The sequence below is a fragment of the Myxine glutinosa genome, chromosome 13, assembly GCF_964187855.1.
Source record: "Myxine glutinosa chromosome 13, kmMyxGlut1.1, whole genome shotgun sequence".
Taxonomy (NCBI): Eukaryota; Metazoa; Chordata; class Myxini; order Myxiniformes; family Myxinidae; genus Myxine; species Myxine glutinosa.
Genome location: NC_136273.1, coordinates 40,095,458 through 40,120,116, shown reverse-complemented (window position 1 = coordinate 40,120,116; position 24,659 = coordinate 40,095,458). Strand labels below are relative to the sequence as shown.

The 24,659-nt window shown below is 46.0% G+C and overlaps 1 protein-coding gene across 2 annotated transcripts in view; it reads right to left on the bottom strand.

Annotated features, from left to right (window-relative positions):
- Positions 1 to 2,062: 2,062 nt before the first annotated feature.
- LOC137438861 (DGAT1/2-independent enzyme synthesizing storage lipids) overlaps positions 2,063 to 24,659 on the bottom strand; it is an 82,280-nt gene continuing 59,683 nt past the window's right edge. For both annotated transcript variants that reach the window (XM_078767356.1, XM_078767357.1), the window contains exons 7-8: positions 11,813 to 11,952; positions 2,063 to 3,132 (exon numbers count right to left, since the gene is read on the bottom strand). In XM_078767356.1, the coding sequence (XP_078623482.1) occupies positions 3,028 to 3,132; positions 11,813 to 11,952 (245 nt within the window). In that variant the 3' untranslated portion in view covers positions 2,063 to 3,027. The remainder of the gene's footprint in view (positions 3,133 to 11,812; positions 11,953 to 24,659) is intronic.

Genomic DNA, 24,659 nt, shown 5'->3' with positions numbered 1-24,659 from the left:
GTTCAATCCAAGCCAAAACTGGTGGCGAGTCAAATGCGGAGGCAACAAGGTGCTTCTTATAAATGAAGGGCTTATTAAAATGTATATGGGAGGGGACCAACAAACCAGGCGCTCAAAAGACCAACAAGTAGGGAGGCACACGCACTTGTGTACCATGAAAAGAAATAACCCACGATGGTGCCAAATTCCAGATTTACACAATGATGAGCATATCAAAACAAGTGAGAATTTGAGGTTGGCACGAGCTGGATGTGGTCCATCCGTCACATATTTTGACTTTTCTGGCTAAACCGCTGGGCCTATCCGGCTGAAATTTTGCAGCAAGGTTCCGTTCCTGACTGGTAACGGGGATTGTCAAGCTCATTCCGGTCACATGACTGAAAGTGTGTCAAAATGGCGGACTTAGTAAATTCCTTCAAAAATCTTCTTCCCCAGACCCACCATTGAGAATGTTACCAAATTTTGGTTACAACATTAGGTCAGGGCTCATGATAAGCTACAGGTCCAGTGGTATTATATTTTTATCTCCTGGTGTTGGTAGGGAATATTTTAAACTCTTCCTTCCTCGAATTAGTTTTTGCTGTTTGGCCTTTAACCATAAGATCATTATATCTTTCATTTGTAGCCTCTTTCCACCCTCCTCTAGCCTAAAACATCATTCTTCCTTTCCTCAATAAGGAACTTTCCAAATGACGCAATCCACAACAGAATATTCGGTACATGTAATTGTTTTATCCACTGCTGTCACTCGATTGTATTACCAGGAAATGTTGTATTAACAGGAAAAATAATTCTGAAAACAGTTCCTTTGCTCCCATGGGTTAGCATCTCTTTGCGAGGGAGATTTTGCCCCATAAATGCCCCGATGACTCGGGTTTTGTGTGCCGTCCCTCGGATGGACATTAAACTGGGCGTCCCGTCTACCAACATTCGTTGGTGGATGTTAAATATCCCATGGTGTCTGAGGTGAAGAGTAGACAAGCTATCGCCAGCACCCTGAACAAATTCCAAATTCCTGCCATAACCTACAGAGAGAACTGCATCAGAGGCATAGTTGGGTCCTCAGACAACGATGGTACCCCGCAACCTTGTGCTGCATACAAACAAATAATCTCATTCCTACCTATCTCCACCGCACCATCACCCTTGCCTACACTCACTCTGCCCTCACCACTTGCTGCACTTGGTCCACCCTCACCACTGCCAATCTCCTCTATAAACCCCCCTCCACAAACTTTTATCGACAAATTGTTCCCACTCCATTCGTTCCTGTAAAGTAGTTATCCATTCCTTCAACCCATCAGTAACAATCCCCAGGGGTATGATTTCTCCACACTTCCAACACCAAGCACTACCCTCTGTCTCCATTATCCACAATAGTGCCCACATCGCACATTTACCACATAGTTTATAATCTTCCTCTATTCTCCTCGTTTCCAGATCGATTAACTCTCAACTGACTTCTTTCCCAACCATGTTTTCACTACTTTTCTTTACCTGTACTGCCCACTGACTCATTCCTTGTTCACGGAAGGTGACAGGAGCTGAGTTATCACTGGCACCCTGAACAAATTACAAATTCTTGCTCAGACAATATATGCATACAACGCAAACAAATGCTTCTCGTTTGGGGTCTGCTGCATGTCGGCTGGTTCGGGGGTCTTAGATCGGCAGTTGCACCTTCCACTTCATCAAAGCTAAGTTTTCTGGACCAGATCAGTCGTGTCTTTCTCTTACATATTCGCCCTGTGTTGCTGTTTGTGTTTTTGTGCAATTTTCCGTGTAGAACCGTACGTTGTTGTGCTGTATTGTCCAATTAGTGTCCATGCAACTCAGGCCTAGTCCTCAGCTATCTGGCGTCCGATTCCAGGATAAAAGACAGTACCACTCGACTTGCTATGAGAGCGATTAGGCCTTAGAATACATGCAAGGATATAAACAGGTCGTACAAACTTTTTTTCTTGAACTCTGTCATTAAATGGAGCACTTCAGATGTATTCTTATCTACAGGGTGGCCTGAGAGCCACTTTATCCCTGCCCAGTAAAGCATTCGTTCTTTAACTATTGTAATAAACAGGTTTTATTTTGTAGTACTTGCACTAATAAATCAGTCGTGTAGCTGTATGCACTCCATCATTCCCTTGAGTCAATGTTGCCACATACCACGGCAGAGGAGGGCGGAGCGGAAGAGAAGGAGAGAGGTGTGAGATTTATCAGGGGGTAAAGCGGCTTTTTAGGCCACCCAGTGGACATGCCACACACTTTTTGAGGGGGGGGGGGGGGGGAGAAAGGGAATTGAAAAAGATGCTTGACACAAATACACGTTTTGATTTTGTCAACAGGAGAACACACAAAGCAAAGTATGATGATGTTCAACAACATTTTAAATCCATGTTCAATGAGGTGTCAACATGGTGTTCGTAAAGGCTTAGCAAAAGGTGTTCAATACGAAGCTGGTGCATCTGCCGTCACATACTGAGAACCACATCGAAGCACGGCGATACCGGTCTCAAGTGGGGGTCCAGCCTACCCTTGAGAAGGGTGACATGGGGGCAGTGGTGGCATGGGCGGCGGAGGCAGCGGCATCCAAGGGAAGTTACACTGACAGACGGAAACATTACATTTGACAAGTGCAGGTGTAATGAGAATAGAGGAAGCTTTTCACATTAGGTCAATTACATAGCTCCGATTTGAACTTCCAAGCTGATCTACAGCGCCAAGTCGCAATGTTTGACTCGAAAACAAGTTTCGCACAAAGAGGTCATCACATATTACTTTTTAAATCAATCATGCACTACAATAATGCTTCAAGAGTTTTAAAATATCTACCATTAACAAGAGGAATCTTTTTATCAAAATCAGTGTTTGCTAATGGCTCGGTGCTGCAAAAAGATCAAACATTTGCTTCAATTACAGCACTTGATCCTCCACAAGCAAAACTCTCCATCCACGAGTCTGCTTCTTGAAGGGTTCTGTTATGGTCGTCATTTTGTTTGGACAGTGAAGCAGTTGTAAAGTGTGGAAGTCTCAGTGTCTCTTTGGCCTTGCCCGAAAGCGCTCCGACAAGGCAACCAGAAGGCTTCCTGGCAGGGTCTGGTGCTCATTGATCAGGCTTTCCAAAGCCTGTTTAGTCTGAAAAGGAAACAGGAGTTATTTGCATATTGATGATAAATACTTGAACTTTATGTAACCTGTGAGTAATAGCTGCAAATGTTCAATGATCTACTGTACACGAGGCTGTGGCAAAAACAAACAGCAAAATTGCAAGGGAATGCGGTACCCTATAGCTGTTCATAAGTAAACTTGGCTTCGATCACCATAAAGTAGAATCGTGCACGGTTAGTAGCTCGAGGGTCATGCAGAACCTCCAGTAATGTTAAATCTTGATTCAAGGGACATCATTGACATCACTTTATTACTTTAGTTCCTAGCCTGGTGTTGGGTTAATGGTTCAGGTGGCTGGCTAAAGATCTTAGCGTCTTGAGTTTGAGCCCCTGTCATGCCATTGAAACAACACCAGGTGGGCTGACTCAGCCTGTCATCTTCCCGAGGTCTGCAAAATGAGTACCAGCTTACTGGTAACAAGGGTCAGATGCACTGCATCAGTAGCACAGCCACACTTGCAGGTAAATTATTCAGCCAGCAGCCATAGGCTGCATACAATACTAGAACGGCACTTGCTAAAGAGCATAGCTCCACCAGGCTGAAAAGTTTACGTTTTGTATCCCACTGATAGGCCACATCTGGATCTGGACCATTCGTCCTTGTCACACACGAAAAGCTAATCAGCTTCTTCTTGTCACTTAACCAACCCATCCACCTAGTTTTGTCATAATCTGTTTTCTGTCCATAACTTTTTGAAATATCATTCTATGTATCGTTTTTTGCTCTATCTCTCAATGGTGAAGAATCACTTAAACAATTCTCAGATCCAGATCCGGATCTTCACCAAAATCGAATCATTCCATCCTCGTAAAATACCCAACCTCCACCAAATTTCGTCTGAATCCGTTCACAAATTTTAGACATATCCTGTTCACAGAGAGACAGACAGGGGTGAAAACTTAACCTCCATCCTCCTTCAGTGGTGGAGGCAACAACAGCAACTTTAGTTCCTGTTCCAAATGAAAACGGCAGTAAGACAGGATGATGCAGAAGTAGCGATCTTACCTTCGAGCTGTTTAGACTGCGATTGAATCCTGACTCGACTATAAATCATTTGACTTTATTTGTGCCCAGCAACCAGTTGGCATACAATGTTAGCTGGGCAAAAAAAAAACTTCACAGGCCAGGTAGGTGTTGCATCACAATGTGTTCCGTCCCTTGGAAGGGTGTTGACTCCTTGCTTCCTGTCTACCGACATTAGTTGGTGGGCATTAAACATCCCACGGTGTCTTTCAATGAAGAGGAGGTGAGTCATCACTGGCATCCTGAACAAATTTCAAATTCTCGCCCTGACCTAACATCCACATACAATACAAGCAAATTATTCTGGATCGGGGTCTTCAGCACATGGACGTTAAATCGGCAATTGCTCCTTCCATTTCATCAAAGCTCGGTTTTCTGGACCAGATCTGTTGTCTTTCTGTTGCATTTTTGTCCCTGTGTTGCTGTTTGTGTTTTTGTCCAATTTTCCGTGTTAACCCGTACACTGTTGTGCTGTATTGTCCAATTTGTGTCCATGGAGCTCAGGCCTAATCCTCAGCTACTCCCTGCACTTCATTCGTTATCTCCTCCTTCTCTCAATATCTCTGTTGTAAATCAATACTCAGACCTCTTTCAAGTAATGAGGTTTTATTGAACTATATCTCCACTTATCCTACAAGACAAAATAAAGCACAATCATTAGCACCGATTCCTTTGTAATCAAAACAAACATCTCCTCCAATAACCCCCCCCCCCCCCCTCTCCGCAAGCAAGCAATTACGTACCTGTTAATCTCGTTAGCATCTTGGCACTAAGGTAACAGGATGTCACGAGATCGAGCGCCGGACAGTCCAGACTTATATAAGCTCCCTCAAGGTCGGCCCTCCAACCGAACCTTCTCTTCAAGCTCGAGGCATTACATCATATTTCACCACATTCTCCCTCCATTAAAAATCAAGCGAGCAACAAAGCAATAACAAGATAATAGAGCAACCTAACAAACAGCACAGTATTCCTACCAACCGAAACGATTAGGTGGCTGGCACAAACGGCCCGTACGGGTGCGATATATCCCTTCATGTCCAGATCCTTCACTGCCTGTGGTGGGAAGTTCATCCATCCCAGATAGGTTTCTTTGCGGACTATCTGTCACCGTTCGGACTGGCGACCCAGATAACGAAGTATCATCTCCGATCATCTCATTAGCAGACACAGGCGAATCAAGCGGCTTCAATCTGTCGGGGACACTGTGACCCCATTAGTTTTAGTGTCCAGCTCATTTAGTATCTCTTCACAGGGCGCAAGGTGTCGGATCGACACCGTAGTTTCTCGCCTGTCGTGCAATCTAACATGAGCGTATTTTGGGTTGGCCTCTAAAATATGTATGCGGTCTACCAGCTGTTCGTACTTGCTCTGCCGGACCGCTCGCTTCAGTAGGGCGGGACCTGGCTCAGATAGCCACGAGGGTAGAGGCTGCCTGCTCGTACTGTGCTGTTGGTAGTGAAATAACCGCTTGTGGGGGGTTTCGTTCATAGCAGTACAGAGTAGTGCTCGGATGGCATGCAACGCCTCAGGTAACACTCGCTCCCACAATTGCAGAGGCAAACCGCGCGTCTTCAAGCTATCGTCACCACTCGCCATACGATCCCATTGTAACGTTCCACCTGGCCGTTACCTTGGGGGTTATACGCCGTAGTATGGCTGGAGGCTATTCACCATTCCTGGAGGTATTGCTTAACTTCCCTAGATAGAAACGCGGTTCCCCAGTCTGAGTGTACATAAGCGGGATAGACGAACATGAGAAACAGTTGCTGAAGACAGCGTATGACTGTTGTGGATGACATATCAGCACAGGGGTATGCAAATGGGAATCGTGAGTACTCGTTGACAATTGTAAGAATGTATCGTCGCGGGCAAGGGCCCGGTAACGGCCCTTTAAAATCCACATGGAGTCTATCCCAGGGTCGACCTGCATGGATCAAAGTCCCCATGGGAGGTCTAAAGAATCTCGGCTTGACCTCGGCACACACTGGACACGACCGACATATTCGCCTGACATCTTCGATGGAAAAGGGCAAATTCCTAAATCGTACGAAGTGAGCCAACCTTGTGACCCCCGGATGACACAATGATTCATGGATTCCCCGTAAGTCTTCTGACGTCATGCCAGCACATACGGGTCTGGATAGTGCATCAGCTGCCACATTATCCCGTCCAGGTCTGTGCACGATATTGAAACTGAGGTCGGCCAATTCTATGCGCCAGCGAGCTGTTTTGTCATTCTTAATATTTTGAGAGTGCCGGGCATTGTACATAAAAGCCACTGACTGTTGGTCCATAATCAACTGAAAATGTTTCCCAAGAAGGAAGTGGCACCACCGTCTGACGGCTTCCACAATTGCATACGCCTCCTTTTCTATAGCCGAATGGCGCCATTCGCTATCAGACAAAGTTCTCGAGGAGAACGCGCCGCGGCGTCCCGCTTGGTTCAGCGTGGTGGCAATCGCGCTGTCGCTGGCATCCGTCTAGATCATGAAAGGTACCGCTTCATTGATCGAGGTCACTCCGCCCCCTGCTATGTCGGTTTTGAGTTGTTGAAAAGCAGTTTTCGCCGACAAGGTCAAAAGGAAAATAATTAACATTCCACCAGCGGTCTGATCTTCTCTGAGTACTGTGGGATCCACTTTGAGTAATGCGCGAACAGACCGAGCGCCATGCGCTGCGCAGCCAGGTCAGGGGGAGGGGCCATCTCGAGCAACGGTTGAAAGCGGGTTGCGTCAGGCCTAATCTCTCCATCGGTCACCGTGTACCCCAACAGGTCTATAGTTTTGGCTGAATACGTACACTTATCTTCGTTGAGGGTCAGGTTGTACTTTCGCACCACGGCCAAGAATCACTACAAATTTGCGTTATGGTCCGCCTGATCACGGCCACAGACAGTTACATTGTCAACGTACACAAACACATCCTTTAATTGCTCTTTGGCTATGATGTCATCGAGGGCCCGTTGGAAGCAGGCCCACCGTTCGTGACTCCAAAGGGAATTCTTCGAAATTGGTACAGCTGCTGACCTGATTCAAAGGCGGTATATGGCCGATCGGCTTCTCTGATAGGTATCTGGTGGTACACGCTAGGAGATCCAAGGTGCTGAACACCCGGTAGGTAGCCACCTCCCGTACCATATCGTCCATCTTGGGGAGTGGGTAAGCGTGCAATTGAGTATAACGATTAATCGTTTGTGAGTAGTCAATCACCATTCATTTCCGGTGATTATGATTAGTGACCACGAGTACTTGGGCTCTCCAAGACGATATACTGGCCTCGATAATTCCCTCCCGTAGCAATCGTCTAGTTTCGCCCTCGATAAATTGAGCGTCCGGCTGTGAGTAATGCCTGGACTTTACCGTGATAGGATGGCAGTCGGGAGTTAGACACGGAAAAAGCGGAGGGGGATCGATCGCCATTTCCGCTAAACAGCATCCCGAAAAGGTCCTGGCATTAGCTCCCTCGAATTGCATTTCAAGTCGTCCGTGCCGATTTAATAAATCATGGCCCAATAGCACATCTGAGCACAGATTCTGTTATACTAACAGCTTAACATCTGTATACATTACCCAGTTAGCCACCAAATTTACAACACAGATCCCTTTGGTGCTTTGGCATAGAGACGTGGACGCCATGTAGACCCAGGTAGGCAATCGGGTCGGAATGATGGGCCATCCGTGACGTCGATCACCAGTCCGGACGGTAACAGATAGTCTGCAAAGAAACATATCTGGACGGGCTGAACTTCCCGCCACGGGCAGTGAAGGATCTGGACATGAAGGGATATATTGCACCCGTACGGGCCGTTTGTGCCAGCCACCTAATAGTTTCGGTTGGTAAGAATCCTGTGCTGTTTGTTAGGTTGCTCTATTATCTGCTTATTGCTTTATTGCTCGCTTGATTTTTAACGGAGGGAGAATGTGGTGAAATATGATGTAATGTCTCGAGCTTGAAGAGAAGGTTTGGTCGGAGGGCCGACCTTGAAGGAGCTTATATAAGTCCGGACTATCCGGCGCTCGATCTTGTTGCATTGTTACTTTAGTGCCAAGAGACTAACGGGATTAACAGGTACGCAATTGCTTGCTTGCGGGGGTCTTGGAGGAGATGTTTGTTTTGATTGCTTCCTTTGTAGTGCTCATGATTGTGCTTTATTTTGTGTTGTCGGGTGAGTGGAGATATAGTTCAATAAATTGTTGTAAATCAATACTCAGACCTCTTTCAAGTAATGAGGTTTTATTGAACGATATCTCCGCTTATCCTACAACACAAAATAAAGCACAATCATTAGCACTACAAAGGAAGCAATCAAAACAAACATCTCCTCCAAGACCCCAACAAGCAAGCAATTGCGTAACTGTTAATCCTGTTAGTCTCTTGGCACTAAGGTAACAGAATGCCACGAGATTGAGCGCCGGACAGTCCGGACTTGTATAAGCTCCCTCAAGGACTGCCCTCCGACGGAACCTTTTCTTCAAGCTCGAGACATTACATCATATTTCACCACAATCTCCAAACAGAATGTTAATCGAGTGAAACAATTATTCCTTTAAAATCTTTAAAACACATGTTAAAATGCTACTTTCCTTATTTCTCTATCAGGAACACTCCACATGGTGATCTTATCCAATACGATCCATTACTTTTATTCTTCTTTCACTATAATTATTTTGGAAACCTGTCTCACTCCGAAACGCTTGGTCCGTCAACCCTCCTCCCACATCTACAGTACCACTTTCCTCCATGCCTTCAACAATCATTCTTTCTCCCCCTCCCATGATATCTGTCTCCGTATATCCAGCTTGGGAATGTTGAGAAGCCCGGTTTGCAGAGGATGTCTGCTCATGACAATCAATTCCCCTCCATGTCCTTTAACGGTGTCAAACCCCTCCATGTTAGTCTCCACCCCGTCATCTACAACATTACAACATTCCCGTGTCCTTCCAACCCCACCCATTCTATGTATCCCCCTGTTGAGGATCATTCCACTGTATGTCCCCTCTTTCTGCATTCCCCTCATGTTCTTCTGCTTCTTCTTCTTCTTCTCTGTGAATTAATCCCAACAGTTAGGGGTCAGCCACACGGGTCCGCCTTCTCGATTTCCATTTGTCCTCCACATCTTCCTCTCTCAATCCCACATTCTCCAAATCCCATTCCACAACCTCCCTTCACCTTCATCTATGTTGGTCTCTTGATCTTTCCACTCTAATTGACTCATTCCATGTTTTCTTGATTGGTTCTTCATCCTTTTTCTTCATCACATGTCCAAACCACCACAACATAGTCTCTCTAATCCTTTCTGTGATGCTTAGCAGCCGAAACCCAAATCCTGTCCAGGTTCCTCCTGACGACTCCATCTTTGTCTATTTGGGTTCCTCCTGATACTCCAGTGCTGTAGTTGGTCAGTTATTTGGTTTATTTTTTGGAGCGATTGAGGCAGTGGTCTGTTGCCAATACACCACCAAAATATAGCGATGCATCAGAAGAAGGTGTTGCACGCTTGGAACAAGATCGCATGTGGGGTGGGTATTCTCATGTGGTATTAATAAATTAATAAAGATAGTAACATGACCCCGCCTGGCAGCTCCCATAGCTAGAACGTTATCACCAGTTTAATCACTGTCATGTACATTTTAACTTTCAATCACAGACATGAACCTCCTTTCATTTTGTTATTTTGTACTCTTCCCAGTTCATTTTGTCACCTGTATACGCAAGATATCACATTTTCTTCTCATCATGATATCCACAAATCCTGTCCCCTTACCTGTCATTGTATCAACATTCCATGTTCCAATTCTCATGGTCTGTTTCACCACATGCCTTTTTAGCTCCAGCAACAGATTCTGCGATACTCCTTTCCCACTTCTCACAATACTGCCAGACGTCGCTTGAAGGAAACACCCTAGCCCTTCAAAAACTATTTGATCAAAGATCTATGTTTGTGTTGGAGCTGCTTTCTTTTCTTTTTTTAACCATCGGATGCCCTTCCTGCCACGAAGCGGTCCAACCGGATGGGTGTTTTTTCGGAGACACCATCTCCTTACATCTCCTGGAGGGCCGTTGGCTCCCAAAAGGAGCTTATGTATTGTTTGGTGTTGTTTCTGTTGTTTGGTTGGTCCTGGCGGGGTATCACAGTCACACACCCCACTGGCAAGCCCCATCTTTTTCCTCATCTTCATCATGATCTCTCCATCTGGAAAATCCTCCTTATCTTTTTGCTGAAGACTCCACCCTCTAGCATGACATCCCTCATCCTTCAGATAGGCAGACAGTAGTCTTTCCCTCTATTCAGTCCTTGGTAGAATCACAAGATGGTCAAACATTTGGAATTTATCTATCAATACCGACAAATCTCAAACTCCCACTCTCTCTGTGTGTCTCTCCATCTGAAAGGACCATACGGAAACCCTCATATCTATTTCCGTAACAATCCCCTTGAAGTTCAGTCACTCAAATATTGGGTCTCACCATCAACCATGATCTTTCTTGGGCAAAACACATTTTCAGCTGTCCTCAAAAGCCAGTTTCCAACTGGGCATCCTCCATCGTGCAAATTCCTTTCTTGGCACACATGAACCCCTATCCACCTACAAGGTTTTCATCCACAACTTGATGGAGTACCGCTCTCCCCTCTGGTCTGGCACCCCTGCCTCACACCTATCTCGGATTGACGCCATGGAAACAAAGGCCTTCAAGATTATTAGAAAATCCTGCGTGAAGCTGAGTCTAATGGGCCTATCACTTTCACATCACAGACAGGTTGGTGGTATCTGTCTTCTACCGCCTCCTTTCTGGATTGTACCCTCTGCTCTTTCCGTGCTTCCTCCCCCATAGCTTTCTGCAAGATGCACGTGGTTCACCAGCAACCTCCTTGTAGTGAAACTCCCAAAATTGGTCCTCGTTTTTCCTGCTTGTGGAACCAACTTGCACATTCTCTTCAATCTCGTTCTTCCCTTCAGCTCTTCAAGACAGCTGCTCATATCCCCCATCCAAAACCATGATATTTTATACTACTGCTAACCCAACTCAAGCCCACCTCTTTCCAAGCTCCCAGTTTTTCCTTCCTGAGAGTTTGCTTCTGTATCCATTTTGTCCCCTCTGTACGTTCTCCCCTATCCCTCACTTTTCCACACATCCGGTTATTTGGCCAGGTCTCTCTTTATTTTGTCTCTCCTCCCTGCTGTTGGTGTGCTGCCCTCTCCCTCTCTTGCTCTCTTTTGTTCCTTTTGTTCTGTTAGTTCACGATCCGTTCTATGTTCTCGCTCCTACACGAGCCCCATCTTAGTATGGAAAAAAATAGGGGCAATGCCCTTGGGCTCACCTGGTAGAACCAAGGAACCACTGGTCTGTGTGGATGACGCACAAAATATGTAGAGAGAAAGTCAATACCTATTTTTGGGGGCAAACCCCTGATTTTTTTTTTTAATGCTGTGAACAAACTTTGGTACATCACGTCTGATGAAGATTGTAGTGAAGTTTCATCAAAATTGTGTTCAAGCTCGAGTTAATTAAAAATTGAGTTTTAATTCTACCATTCTATATCCACACCTTTATAGATGGCCTTGCAGTTTTGAATGGACTGCTCCGTGGGGTGCCAACGACTTATTTGGTCGATACTCACCTTGGCAGCGAGTTTGCTGGCAGTGAGGCTGGGATCGTGGGGAATTGGCTTTCCGATGTATGTACACAGCTTCACCGGGAAAAAACCATAAAACAATGGCAGAATGATTCCTGTTCGTTTGTAAAACCAAAAGAGAAGTCCTGTCGGAAAAGAGAAAAAAGAGTTGTATTGTCAATGAAAGAAACTTTATGAGCAAAACTTAAATGATGTACAATTGGTCAATGAAGTGTCAAATGGGGCAGAGAGGACGACATGGTCAATGGACATCCGGAGAGGTGAGATCACCGTGGATTGGAGACGTTAAGTAGGGTACATGTGCAGAGGACCCTAGAAACAGCCCTGTTCAGGGCACCATAAAGTAACCGTGTGTGGGAGATAATATTTGTTACATAAAATGGCTCCTTATTCTACTTTCGTAGGTGGCACAAGGCTGCAGGGTAGGATTTGTGGCTGATGGCATGGCTGTGCCACTGATGCAATGCTCATCTACGTAGGTTAAGGCAAGAATTTGTAATTTGTTCATGGTGCCAACAATAGCTCGCCTACTCTTCACGAAGGACACCATGAGATCTTTAACGTCTGTCCGAGGGACAGTACAAACATTGATGAATCACCCTGCCTGTGAAACACCAGGATGTCAATTTATCGGTGGGTCAGGATTTAAACCCAGGCTAGACAGCTTTGAGGAGTGTGCGTACCTTGAGGCCATCCTGTCATCTCACAAAGCTTCTTAAAGAAGCAAGAAATACTTGGAAAAGTACCTGAGAGCAAGGGGTGTGCTCTACACAACAAAAAAGTTGCATAACTATCTCAGCTCAATGAAAAAGCAGCTGCCCATAGGGCAAACTTCTGACGAAGTGGGCCGGTTCAAGGCCCAGGTGGACTGGCGTGTGCTACCCAAAACCACCTCCAGATCGCTACCAGGGAGTGGACTTTGAACCTTGTGGGAATGCCTACTGTGAACATGGTAGGCTTGGTGATTTACTTCATGGTCATCTGCAAGTGGAAAGATTATGCTGTGCGGCGTGCACCATTACCAAGTAACGGTAAACAAATCTTCGGCAACATACATCTTCACCACGTAAAAATACACAGAGCTTGTGTTAGGTATTATTTACATGGGAGCGAGATAAAACAAGGTAGACTTCCCTGAGGGAGACACCGTATCTGGTTTGGGTGCTTCTTAACACCGATGGGAAGGACATACCTGGAGCTTGTGAATGCACAGGGTAAGTTTAAAATCACTTTTAAAATGAATGATATTTACTATTAATCATGTTGGGGGGGGGGGGAGTAGGAGCGAGGAGGGCTGTTATAAATAGATTGTTTGTTTGGTTCCGGGGCCACAAGAGAGATGATACGAGATTTTTGCATTTATTGCGAAGAGGGGTGTGTGTGTGTGTGTGTGTGTGTGTGTGTGTGTGTGTGTGTGTGTGTGTGTATGTATATATATATATATATATATGTGTGTCAGAATTTTGAACGAGGTACAAATCCCCAAAAACACACATTGATTGCTTTAAACCTATATAACTTTGTCCCAAATGTTCTGAATTAGTACATTTAGGTGTCATCTTGTAGAACACAATCACGGCTTTCAGAAAATGTATAGTTTTATGTACTTTTTTTATCAATTATCTACATGTTATAAGCCTCTGAACCTCAAAAAAATGGTGAAAAAGGGCATTTTAAAAGTATTTCGTTACCCTTCAAAGCCATGCATTCATTATAAAAGCCTTTTTCAGATACTTTTCACAGCTGGAATAAAAGTAGATCTATATAACTACTCTACTGAATGTGTTTTTGTGTTACTCATGTCAGTTCCTGAGTCACAGCTCCTCCTCATATAGGATGAAGCAGATGAACCGTAACGTAAGAGATATTTATATAAGCCCTGTTTTACACATATCAGGGTGTTCCATAGTTCTTCTTTAGGGCGCAACAAACAGCACTTATACGTATGTATTAACTCTGTAAAAATCATTGACCTCCTTTGTTTCTCTGAGACACAACAAGCTTGAGTGTGAATTTAGAAACCATAACGGTCTCTTACATTACGCACCAGTTATGCTCCCTGTAAGCCAGGTAAGTGCATATCGAAGTGAAATATACCATCAGACCATCACATTAGCTTGAATTCTGTGCCATTTCAAAAGATCTGGACGCTCCTGGTGCGTTAAGTACGCAAAACTAGCCGAAACAGCATCTTCGGGAAGAAGAGGAAGGAATTCATATATCTTATTTTGGTCTCACATTATGCTAACAAGGCAGGGAAACTTTGACCATGAATAAAAACGGAACCTCTGGGCCGATCGGTGTCAGTTTGGCTGCGTTTGATAGCCCAGGCTTAGTAGTCTAGTAGGAAGACTAGGTCCCCCTGCACCCCCCGGAGATATACTTCTAATCAGTGTTTCTAGATTGGAAAAAATGTGTAGAAAATGACTAGCTATGGCCCCAAGCTGAAAAAATGTCCCACATACCATTTTTATGCAAATTACTGCTGCAAATTTTATGCAAAATTATGCAAATTTTATGCAAATTTTTGATGAGGAGTAGAGTTGAGGGGTCTTTGAGGGCTTCATCGAGGTGCTCTCGGTTGCAAGACTGGGTCATTCTGAGAAGCACAGCAGGGTCAGAGATCATGATGTTCTCCTCCTCAGTGAATCTCTCCATCAACAGCCTCTCCATTGCCTCACACACTGTTTTGAGGCAAAAGAGGGACTTTGCGTAGGCCTTTCCACTGAGAACACCTTTGAGAGATCCACTTGTTACTAGTTGTGCCTCAAAGAGAATCTCTGCATATCCAGAACCACGCATCTTGTGTCCAGTGAGCATCCCGATGTAGTTCATGGATGTGTGGAAGGGTCCAATCGTTACTACATGACTAGCAAATTCATTTGGCCAGCGCCAGATGATGGGAAGGGCTTTCATGCAGACACCCAGATCAAATGTATTCAGGACCCATCTCTGACCCACCTCAGCAGTTGCTGCCTCGGAACGCTTCAGTAGCTCACGAACAACTGCGTTGTCTGTGATCGGTTGGTGGATAGGCGTGCAGTAGTCGACTGTTGATTTGCTGGGTGGGGGAGAACCAGTTGCAGAGGTGAAACCCCCTAGCCCAGGCACAGGCTGCAGGCCATTGCCATGCCATGCAGGCACCAGGCACAGACCGATCACAGACAACGCAGTTGTTCGTGAGCTACTGAAGCGTTCCGAGGCAGCAACTGCTGAGGTGGGTCAGAGATGGGTCCTGAATACATTTGATCTGGGTGTCTGCATGAAAGCCCTTCCCATCATCTGGCGCTGGCCAAATGAATTTGCTAGTCATGTAGTAACGATTGGACCCTTCCACACATCCATGAACTACATCGGGATGCTCACTGGACACAAGATGCGTGGTTCTGGATATGCAGAGATTCTCTTTGAGGCACAACTAGTAACAAGTGGATCTCTCAAAGGTGTTCTCAGTGGAAAGGCCTACGCAAAGTCCCTCTTTTGCCTCAAAACAGTGTGTGAGGCAATGGAGAGGCTGTTGATGGAGAGATTCACTGAGGAGGAGAACATCATGATCTCTGACCCTGCTGTGCTTCTCAGAATGACCCAGTCTTGCAACCGAGAGCACCTCGATGAGGCCCTCAAAGACCCCTCAACTCTACTCCTCATCAAAAATTTGCATAAAATTTGCATAATTTTGCATAAAATTTGCAGCAGTAATTTGCATAAAAATGGTATGTGGGACATATTTTCAGCTTGGGGCCATAGCTAGTCATTTTCTACACATTTTTTCCAATCTAGAAACACTGATTAGAAGTATATCTCCGGGGGGTGCAGGGGGACCTAGTCTTCCTACTAGACTATAGGGCTTTAAGGATATCAAGGTGATTTTTAGCTATTCCAAAAAAAAAAATTTGACCCCTGGGAGGCCCAAATGTACCTCGTTCAAAATTCTGACCCATATATATATATATATATATATATATATATATATATATATATATATATATATATATATATATATATATATATATTGTTATGTCGATGTGGTAGTGATATGTAGAGCAGATAGATCTGAGTAGGTAACATGCTTCGTGTGTCGCGGTAACGAAAACTACCTGTAATAAGTTCTTCATGTGTAGGCGTTTGTCAGGTTAAGATGTATACTTGTGAATCTACCAGGAGGTTCGAGTGATAAGTAGTGTAGGGATTAAGAGTAGCGCCCTTGTACGTCTCACCTGGTCAGCCGAACCTTTGTCCCTTTTGGCACCGCAACCACTTAGACACTTAGTTAGGATCTTTATTGCAACACTAAGTAACGCCCTTCCCTGACATGACTGTGAAAGAGATCCGGCAAAAGGAAACCAGGCCGGGACACTGCCGATAATGGCCGCCGCCACCTACACCTCCGGCGGGCCTATCCACCACGAGTGCCACGTGCTATGACCACACCACAGGCCTGTGATTCGGTGGAAGCCACTGATTGGGTGGCGCGCCAAGGCTGACGTCACCGCCGCGGAGTGATACGAGGGGCAGCAGGACTTTCGTGGAGTGAGTGAGTTGCGCGGCAGTTGGTTCAGGGCAGTTGCGCGGCAGTTGGTTCAGAGCAGTTGCTTCTGGCAGTGAGTTTTGAGAGGAGTTGGCCAGCAGTGGAGTTCGGACAGGGAGAGAATTGTGAGAGTTGCTTCGTTGGCTTGAACTTGGCTCGAAGCGGCACTTGGCGTGCAGTGGACTTGCGCTCTCTTCCCCTTTTTGCCGTTCTTCGTCGTTCTGTGTTCGTGCTCAAGTTGAGGGTCGACCTTGTGTGGAGCTCGCTGCGTTGGACGCGTGGTGCTGGTGCACGGACTTCATGGGCGGCGAGTGGATCGGAGCTTGGAGCGAGGCCTGGTGGTGGCTGAGCGGGGCCGTGTTACACGGAAGAAAACCAGAGATAGATAAGACCGAGCTACGCGTTCCCCCCTTACACGACGAGACGTGTTATTTTGGTATTCTTTTCCCTCGTCTGTGTTTTGAGATCTGTCGTGTGGGGACGTCCCAATTTAGGCCATTATTTGATTATCGTTGCGTTTTATTGTATCGGGTCCGGAATAAATCTTTATTTTTGTACAATGAAATTGGTGTCCGTGTCGAGTTCATTTCGGTTGCAGGATCGAAGCTGCGCCGGCGCGCAGAAGGTAAGCTTTTGCCGCAGCCTTCCATTTTCCTTCTCCCTCCCGTGCGACACATAGTAAAATCCGTGTTTGGGTTGTGCCTCTGAATAAGACCGTTTAGGCTATCAGCGACTCTGGTGTTAACCGGGGTTGCGCGACAACTGGTAGTCAGTAGTGGGATTTGAACCCCGTAGGAAAATTTGGTGTCAGGGAGTGTGGAGAATTTGGAAATAAAAATTTTTTAGTCAGAGGTGAAAATTTTATATAGTCGATTGGGCTTGCACGACGCGAAAGGTGCGTCATTAAATTAATTCAATTCCTATTGTAAAGCCGAGTGGGAAAGCGACCTCCTTTACGGAGGAGGAGGTGAGTGGTATGGAAGAAGGGATGGAAGATGCGGGAATCCTTGGGAATGAGTCGGAAGTAGAGGGGGTAGAGGGTAGTGTCGGAACTTTCCCCGCCACAGGGACGGCCCCCATAGACACCCAGGCCTTAATGAAATTTATGCAGGGAATGGGTGAGCGATTGGAAAATAACATGAGGGGATTAAAGAATGATATTGGAGAAATGAAAAGTGGATTGGAAAACAAAATGGAGGCTCAGGGTGAGCAGTTGGAGGGATTGAATAACAAAATGGAGTTCCAGGGGAAGGAATGAAGGGAATGAGTGATCGATTGCAGGGACACATTGAAGGGATGGGAAATAAAATTGATGGGTTGAAGGGGGAATTGAATGCCCAGAGTGATAAAATTGAAGGATTAAAGGAAGAGATGGAGGGGCAAATGGATAGATTAAAGGAGGGATTGATAGAGCTGCATTTAATACAGGTACACCGTCAATATCCATGGGTTCAAGGTGTGATTTACCTTCTACAATCTACAGCATGAGCAGCAGTTATCGCAATAGTAAATCTAAGGCATGATTATCGTCCAATCACAATTATCGCCCAGCACTAATATACAGTGGAACCTTGACTTACGAGTGCCCCAACTTACGAGTTTTTCGAGATACGAGCCGTCGCTCGGGCGGTTTATTGCTTTGAGATGCGAGGCGAGATCCGAGTTACGAGCTTTCGCCACCCGGTCACGTGGTTATCTTGCCGTTCAAGTACAGTACGTATCTCTGTCGTATAGCGCTGCGTTTTTGTTTTCGCATTTTGGTTATTTCGAGTTTACGCCGCCAGGTAGGTTCTGGTCACGTGGTTATCTTGCCGTTCAAGTACAGTACGTATCTCTGTCGTATAGCGCTGCGTTTTTGTTTTCGCATTTTGGTTATTTCGAGTTTACGCCGCCAGGTAGGTTCTGGTCACGTGGTTATCTTGCCGTTCAAGTACAGTACGTATCTCTGTCGTATAGCGCTGCGTTTTTGTTTTCGCATTTTGGTTATTTCGAGTTTACGCCGCCAGGTAGGTTCTGGTCACGTGGTTATCTTGCCGTTCAAGTACAGTACGTATCTCTGTCGTATAGCGCTGCGTTTTTGTTTTCGCATTTTGGTTATTTCGGAAAATTTCATGTTCATGTCGAACATTTCATGTTCATGTTCATGTTTTCATGTTCATGCCATGCCACAACTTGTTCAGAGTGCCGGCGATAGCTCGCCTTCTCTTTGTGGAAAACACGGTGAGATCCTTAACATCCAACAACTAATGGGACGCAAACGGGGCGCCCAGTTTAGCGGTACACACATTGATGAATCACCCTGCCTGTGACTCACACATGACAGGTTATAGCTGGGTCGGGATTCAAACCCAGGCTGGACAGTTTAGACTTTAGAGTCAAGTGTGCGTACCTCCAGTCCAGGCCATCCTGCCAACTTGTATGCTGCATACAGGTGAAATATAAAGCGCGAGATATTTTTATATATACTGTATATTTAAAAAAAAATTGGTGTGGTTTTTGGCGGGCTGGAACGGATTAATAGCATTTCAATGCATTTTAATGGGGAAATTTGATTTGAGAAACGAGCAATTTGAGTTACGAGCTCGGTCACAGAACGAATTAAACTCGTAAGTCAAGGTTCCACTGTATATATATATATATATATATATATATATATATATATATATATATATATATATATATATATATATATATATATATATATATATATATATATATATATACAGTGGAACCTTGACTTACGAGTGCCCCAACTTACGAGTTTTTCGAGATACGAGCCGTCGCTCGGGTGGTTTATTGCTTTGAGATGCGAGCCGAGATCTGAGTTACGAGCTTTCGCCACCCGGTCACGTGGTTATCTTGCCGTGCAAGTACAGTATCTCTGTCGTATAGCGGTGCATTTTTGTTTTCGCATGTTGGTTATTTTGAGTTTACGCCACCAGGTGGGTTCTGGTCACGTGGTTATCTTGCCGTGCAAGTACAGTATCTCTGCCGTATAGCGCTGCATTTTTGTTTTCGCATTTTGGTTATTTTGGAAAATTTCATGTTCATGTCGAACATTTCATGTTCATGTTTTCATGTTCATGCCATGCCAGGCCACAACTTGTTCAGAGTGCCGGCGATAGCTCGCCTTCTCTTTGTGGAAAACACGGTGAGATCCTTAACATCCAACAACTAATGGGACGCAAACGGGGCGCCCAGTTTAGCGGTACACACATTGATGAATCACCCTGCCTGTGATTCACCCATGACAGGTTATAGCTGGGTCGGGATTCAAACCCAGGCTGGACAGTTTAGAGTCAAGTGTGCGTACCTCCAGTCCAGGCCATCCTGCCAACTTGTATGCTGCATACAGGTGAAATATAAAGCGCGAGATATTTCTATATATACTGTATATTTAAAAAAAAATTGGTGTGGTTTTTGGCGGGCTGGAACGGATTAATAGCATTTCAATGCATTTTAATGGGGAAATTTGATTTGAGAAACGAGCAATTTGAGTTACGAGCTCGGTCACAGAACGAATTAAACTCGTAAGTCAAGGTTCCACTGTATATATATATATATATATATGTATATATATATATATATATATATATATATATATATATATATATATATATATTGTTACAGATCGCGGTTAAGATGTTATAGACCGAGCGGTGGTGTAAAACCGCGACCTAACAAAACTCACCCGATTCCACCCGAACGTTGGTTGTATCGCACCCTAGCTGCTCAATGAGGGAAAAGACAAAAGCGACGCAATGCAAGAGGAAAACGGAGACGAAAAAAAGGTTTGAAATACTACTACATTTATTCCTACTATTTACACACAAGCAAAAAGACAGATGTCACGTTTATTTACAAGCACTAGACGCAGGTGACACAGTGCAAATTTAGCTTACCTACAGACTTAACTTATATCCCAGGACAGAACAAACAGAACGCTGACTCACGCGGGGAATGCCAGGGATGGCAGAAGGTGGATGGCTGGAGGGAGAGGAAAGGTCCAAGGGGGGGTCTTGCAGCTCAATCGTGCGTTTGGCAGCCGCCGTTCCTTTTTGTTGGCCCTGCTCCAAACCGCCGTTCAGGCCCCCTTTGGCGGTTGCCGGGTGTCGCTGCTGCGGCGGCCTCCGTCCGCTGCGTTCCCAGGACTTGTCTCACTGGTCTGGTCCCTCAACCCTCAACTCTTTCTTGCTTCTCTCACTCCTCACCACCGACTCCTCACCGCAACCAACTGACCACCGACTCCTTTCTCTGGCAACCGACTGTGACCAACTCCTTGCAACCAACTCCTCCTCTCTTAACAACCCTTCTTTTTCCAACCCAGAGTGCATCTCCCTTCTTCTTCTTCCGGTTGCGCCTTTTATAGCGCCCCCAGCGATCACGCCGCCGGCGTCTTGGACACGCCCATCGGGGCGCTCACCTCGGCCCTGGCTGGTCGCACGACCCTCGGGCTCCGCCCCGGACGACGACGGGCGGGCGCGCCCCTCCCCTCCTCTGACGAGGTGGAGACACGCCTTTCTTCCCTGACTCGAGCCTCGTGGTCAATGGCGGTTATTGGAGGGGAGGTGATTGGGAATCGAGGGCTCAGCAATGACGAGAGGGGATGTAATATGGCAATCGAGGGCTCAGCAATGACGAGAGGGGATGTAATATGAGGTCATTGGAGGTTTTGGAGGGGAGGGAAAGGGAGATTTTTGGGGATGGGAAGGAAAGGGGTCTATTCTCTTTCACTGGTGCAATGGAGTATTTCAATTAATGGGAGACACAGCCTTATCCTAAAACACAGAATAAGATATAACTGTCAAAAGAAAAGATATATCGTGTCCTGCCTGTATGTTTTTATGGACTAAATACGGGAACGCCCTTTGACCTTTATACAACCACAACGGAGGGAGGAGGGGTGATATTTTACAACAACCTTTTACAACAACCTTTTACAACATTTTACCACCACAACAAAATAAAAAAAAACATTCTCATATTCACAACAATATATATATATATATATATATATATATATATATATATATATATATATATATATATTGTAACGGTTTTGAGAAGTGTAACGAATTTGAGAAGTGTAACGAATTTGAGAAGTGTAACGGTTTTTGAGAAGTGTAACAATTTTGGAGGAAGTGTAACGAATGTGAAAAGTATGGTTTTGTTGTGTGTAACACCCTCGTAATGTAAATAATGGTCGCAGCCGTCCTCCTAGTTAATTCCATGAAACTTACACACAGGCCACGATATATCTTTTTAAATAGTTATTTCCTTATTCCATGTAGGCTAAATATGTGTTTCCCACTAGATTGACTGCATTGTATCAAACAAAATGAGCGTAGGCCCTTTCAATTTCCCCAATCATCTCCGCTCTCCAAAGTTCCTTTCAAAAGCGGTGCGAGTGGTGTTCAATCCCGCAAGCCGCCATTGCCCATGTGCTAATCTCGGAGAAGAGCTGCCAACTCACAGGCGTGTCACGTCGTCATGAGCAAAGGAGGAATCGGGGAGCCCTAACAGCCAACCAGCACCGCGGTTAGCGACCCGGTAGGCGTGCCCTCGCAGCCGGCGGCTTGATTCCGCCCGGAGTAATAAAAGCGACTGGAAGGGACTGCTTCACCAGATGGGAGATGAGAGAACAGGTGACCTGCGAGAGGAGCTGTGAGTGAGCTGTGAGACGAGAGACGCTCCAAACCCAAAAAGGAGAGATACTTGGGGAGGAAACAAGGTTTGAAGGAGTGACGCCCTGAGAGGAGGGAGACGGCTCCACCAGAAGGAGAGGAACAGGTGTAACCGAGCCAGCGCGTGACGTCTACAGCATCGGCAGCGGATACGCGACGGAGGGTTTTCCCGCCAAAAACGCGAGGAATTGAGAGCTGCTGCCTCCGACCCTGCCTCCCTCTCCAGCAATCCACCTCAAGCCATACCTGCCTGCAATATCCCCCGTGTGAGTGTGAACGTCGTCTGTCCTAATCGTTGTCCTGGGGTTAAGTAAATTGAATAGTATAAGCTAATGATGCACTGTGTGACTGCTTCTTCCATCCATTGCTGTAAATAATTTTGGTCGCTCTTTCTTTTTGCTTGTGTGTGTATAATAAATCTGTTCTTCCTCCGTACTCTGTCTTCTTCTCTTTTCCTTCTCTTTCGGTCGCTTTAGAGGTTTCCCGATTGAATATCTGTGGTGCGATCTGGTCAACGTTGGGGGAGTCGGGCCAATTGGGGATCCTGTTAGGTCGCGGTTGGACCATCCGCTCGGCCCATCATAACATCTAAACCGCGATCTGTAACAATTGGTGTCTGGGAGTGGGATTCGAGGCCCGAACCAAATTTTTAAGAGGTGTAGAAAAAAAAAAATTTTGGTCAAAATTACGAGCTGCCGAAATTTTGTTTAATAAAACCCGAATTGTGAGATCGCGCCATGGACAATCAAGGCGATCGGATGTCGGTGGGGGAGATAGAGGGGTTAGGAGTAACCCAGGATCAAATGGAGGGGAGCAATGAGGAGGCGGTTGAGGGGGTATCAGACGCACAAAATGGCGTCCTCGCGCACGAGGTTGCGGGCGCACAAAATGGCGCCTCGCATATGGCTACGGCGGCCGCACCCGCTGCACAAGTGGGAGGGATGGCCCAAATGCAGGCCCTCATGGAGCAATTTATGGCGCAAATGCAGGCGTCCCTCAAACTGCAGAGTGAGCAATTGGGGGTAATGAGGGCTGATAGTGAGCGATTGGGTGAGCGATTGGAGGGCCAAATGGGGGTAATGAGGGACGAAGCGAGGGGTACCGGTGAGGGATTAGAAAAAAATTTTGAGGGGTTAGACAAGAAATTTGGGAAGTTAGACAATAATTTTGAGGGGTTAGACAATGGGATAAAAGAGGTGAAAAATGGGTTAATGGGGTTAGAAAATAGGATGGAAGACAAATTGCAGGAGATAGGGGAGCAATCCACCAGAGAAATTAAACAAATGGGAGAGCAGATAGAGGAGGTGAAAATCGGGGTAGAAACCAAACTGGATGCTCAGAGGGATGAATTGGGACAGATGAGGGTGGCATCTACAAAAGAAAGGGAGGAGATGAAAGAGGAGCTACGACGAGGTGTGAGTGAGGAGGTCTCGGGGGTACGCGAGGAGGTAAAGCGAGGCGAAAAGCGTATAGAGAAAGAGGTGAGAAATAATACGGCTAGGTTACAAGGGGGAATAGAGGACCTGACGGAGGAGGTGGAACAGCTGACAGAGGGACAGACGGAGTTAGTGGAGCAGGTTCAAAAGAACACTGCGGTACTAGGAGGGTTAAAAGCGACACAAAAGGACATTAAAAACGAATTAATAGCGACACAGAGGCAATGTCAGATGGTACGTGAGGAACTGACAATGAGGGTGGACGAGGTGACAGAGATAATGGAGACGAAGGACCGAGAGGTGAGGATGCACATAGAGACGGTCACGGTAGCCTTAGAGGACGAACTTGAGGAGACGCACCGAGAAATAAAAGAGGTTAAACAAAAATTAGAGGCAGTGGAAGAAGAGGTGAGTGAAATTAAGAAGGGACGGACAGAAACTAAGAGGGAGATAAAGGAGGAAGTAATGGAATTGGTACAAGGTCGGTGCTCAACTCATGATGTGCTGCTCACTAACCAAATAAAGAGTTTGCAGGTGGCAAAAGAGGTGCGGAGACGAGGTGCCAAGGTGAGTGGCGAAATATTCGGCAATGTATATGATGTGAGGAAAGCTTCAGTCGGCTTGGGGGTTGTTGTGGACCCGGGTGTTCGTGAGAGGCCGTTGGTGAAGTGTGCGACAGGTCTGGTGTGCGAGAATGTCCGACCATGGGGTGTGTGAGGAAAAAGTGCACGCCGAGGAGTGAGTGTGCCGTCAAGAGTGAGTTGGTCGAAGCGCGTGTGCGAGGGGGTACATGGAAGCGCGGTGTGGTGAGTGTTACAGAGGAAGTAACGAAAGAGTGTGCGCCAGAGGATGCGCGAGAAAGGTGTGTAACGGACAGGTGCATGGGGAAAGAGTGCGCTGTCAAGAGTGAGGGAGAATGCACGCCTGTGGTGAGTGTTACAGAGGGTGTAACGGGAGAGTGTGCGCGAGAAAGGTGTGTAACGGACAGGTGCATGAGGAAAGAGTGCGCTGTCAAGAATGGAGGTGAAAGTAGTGAGAGTGGCACGGAGCGTGAGTTGGTTGTGACAGGTGAGCGAGGATGTACACCTGGAATGGAAGGATGCACACCTGGAATGGTAGAGCGTGTGTGGTAATGCACACTTGAGTTGGTCGTGAGGCACGTGGTTGGGTGTGCGGGTGAGAGC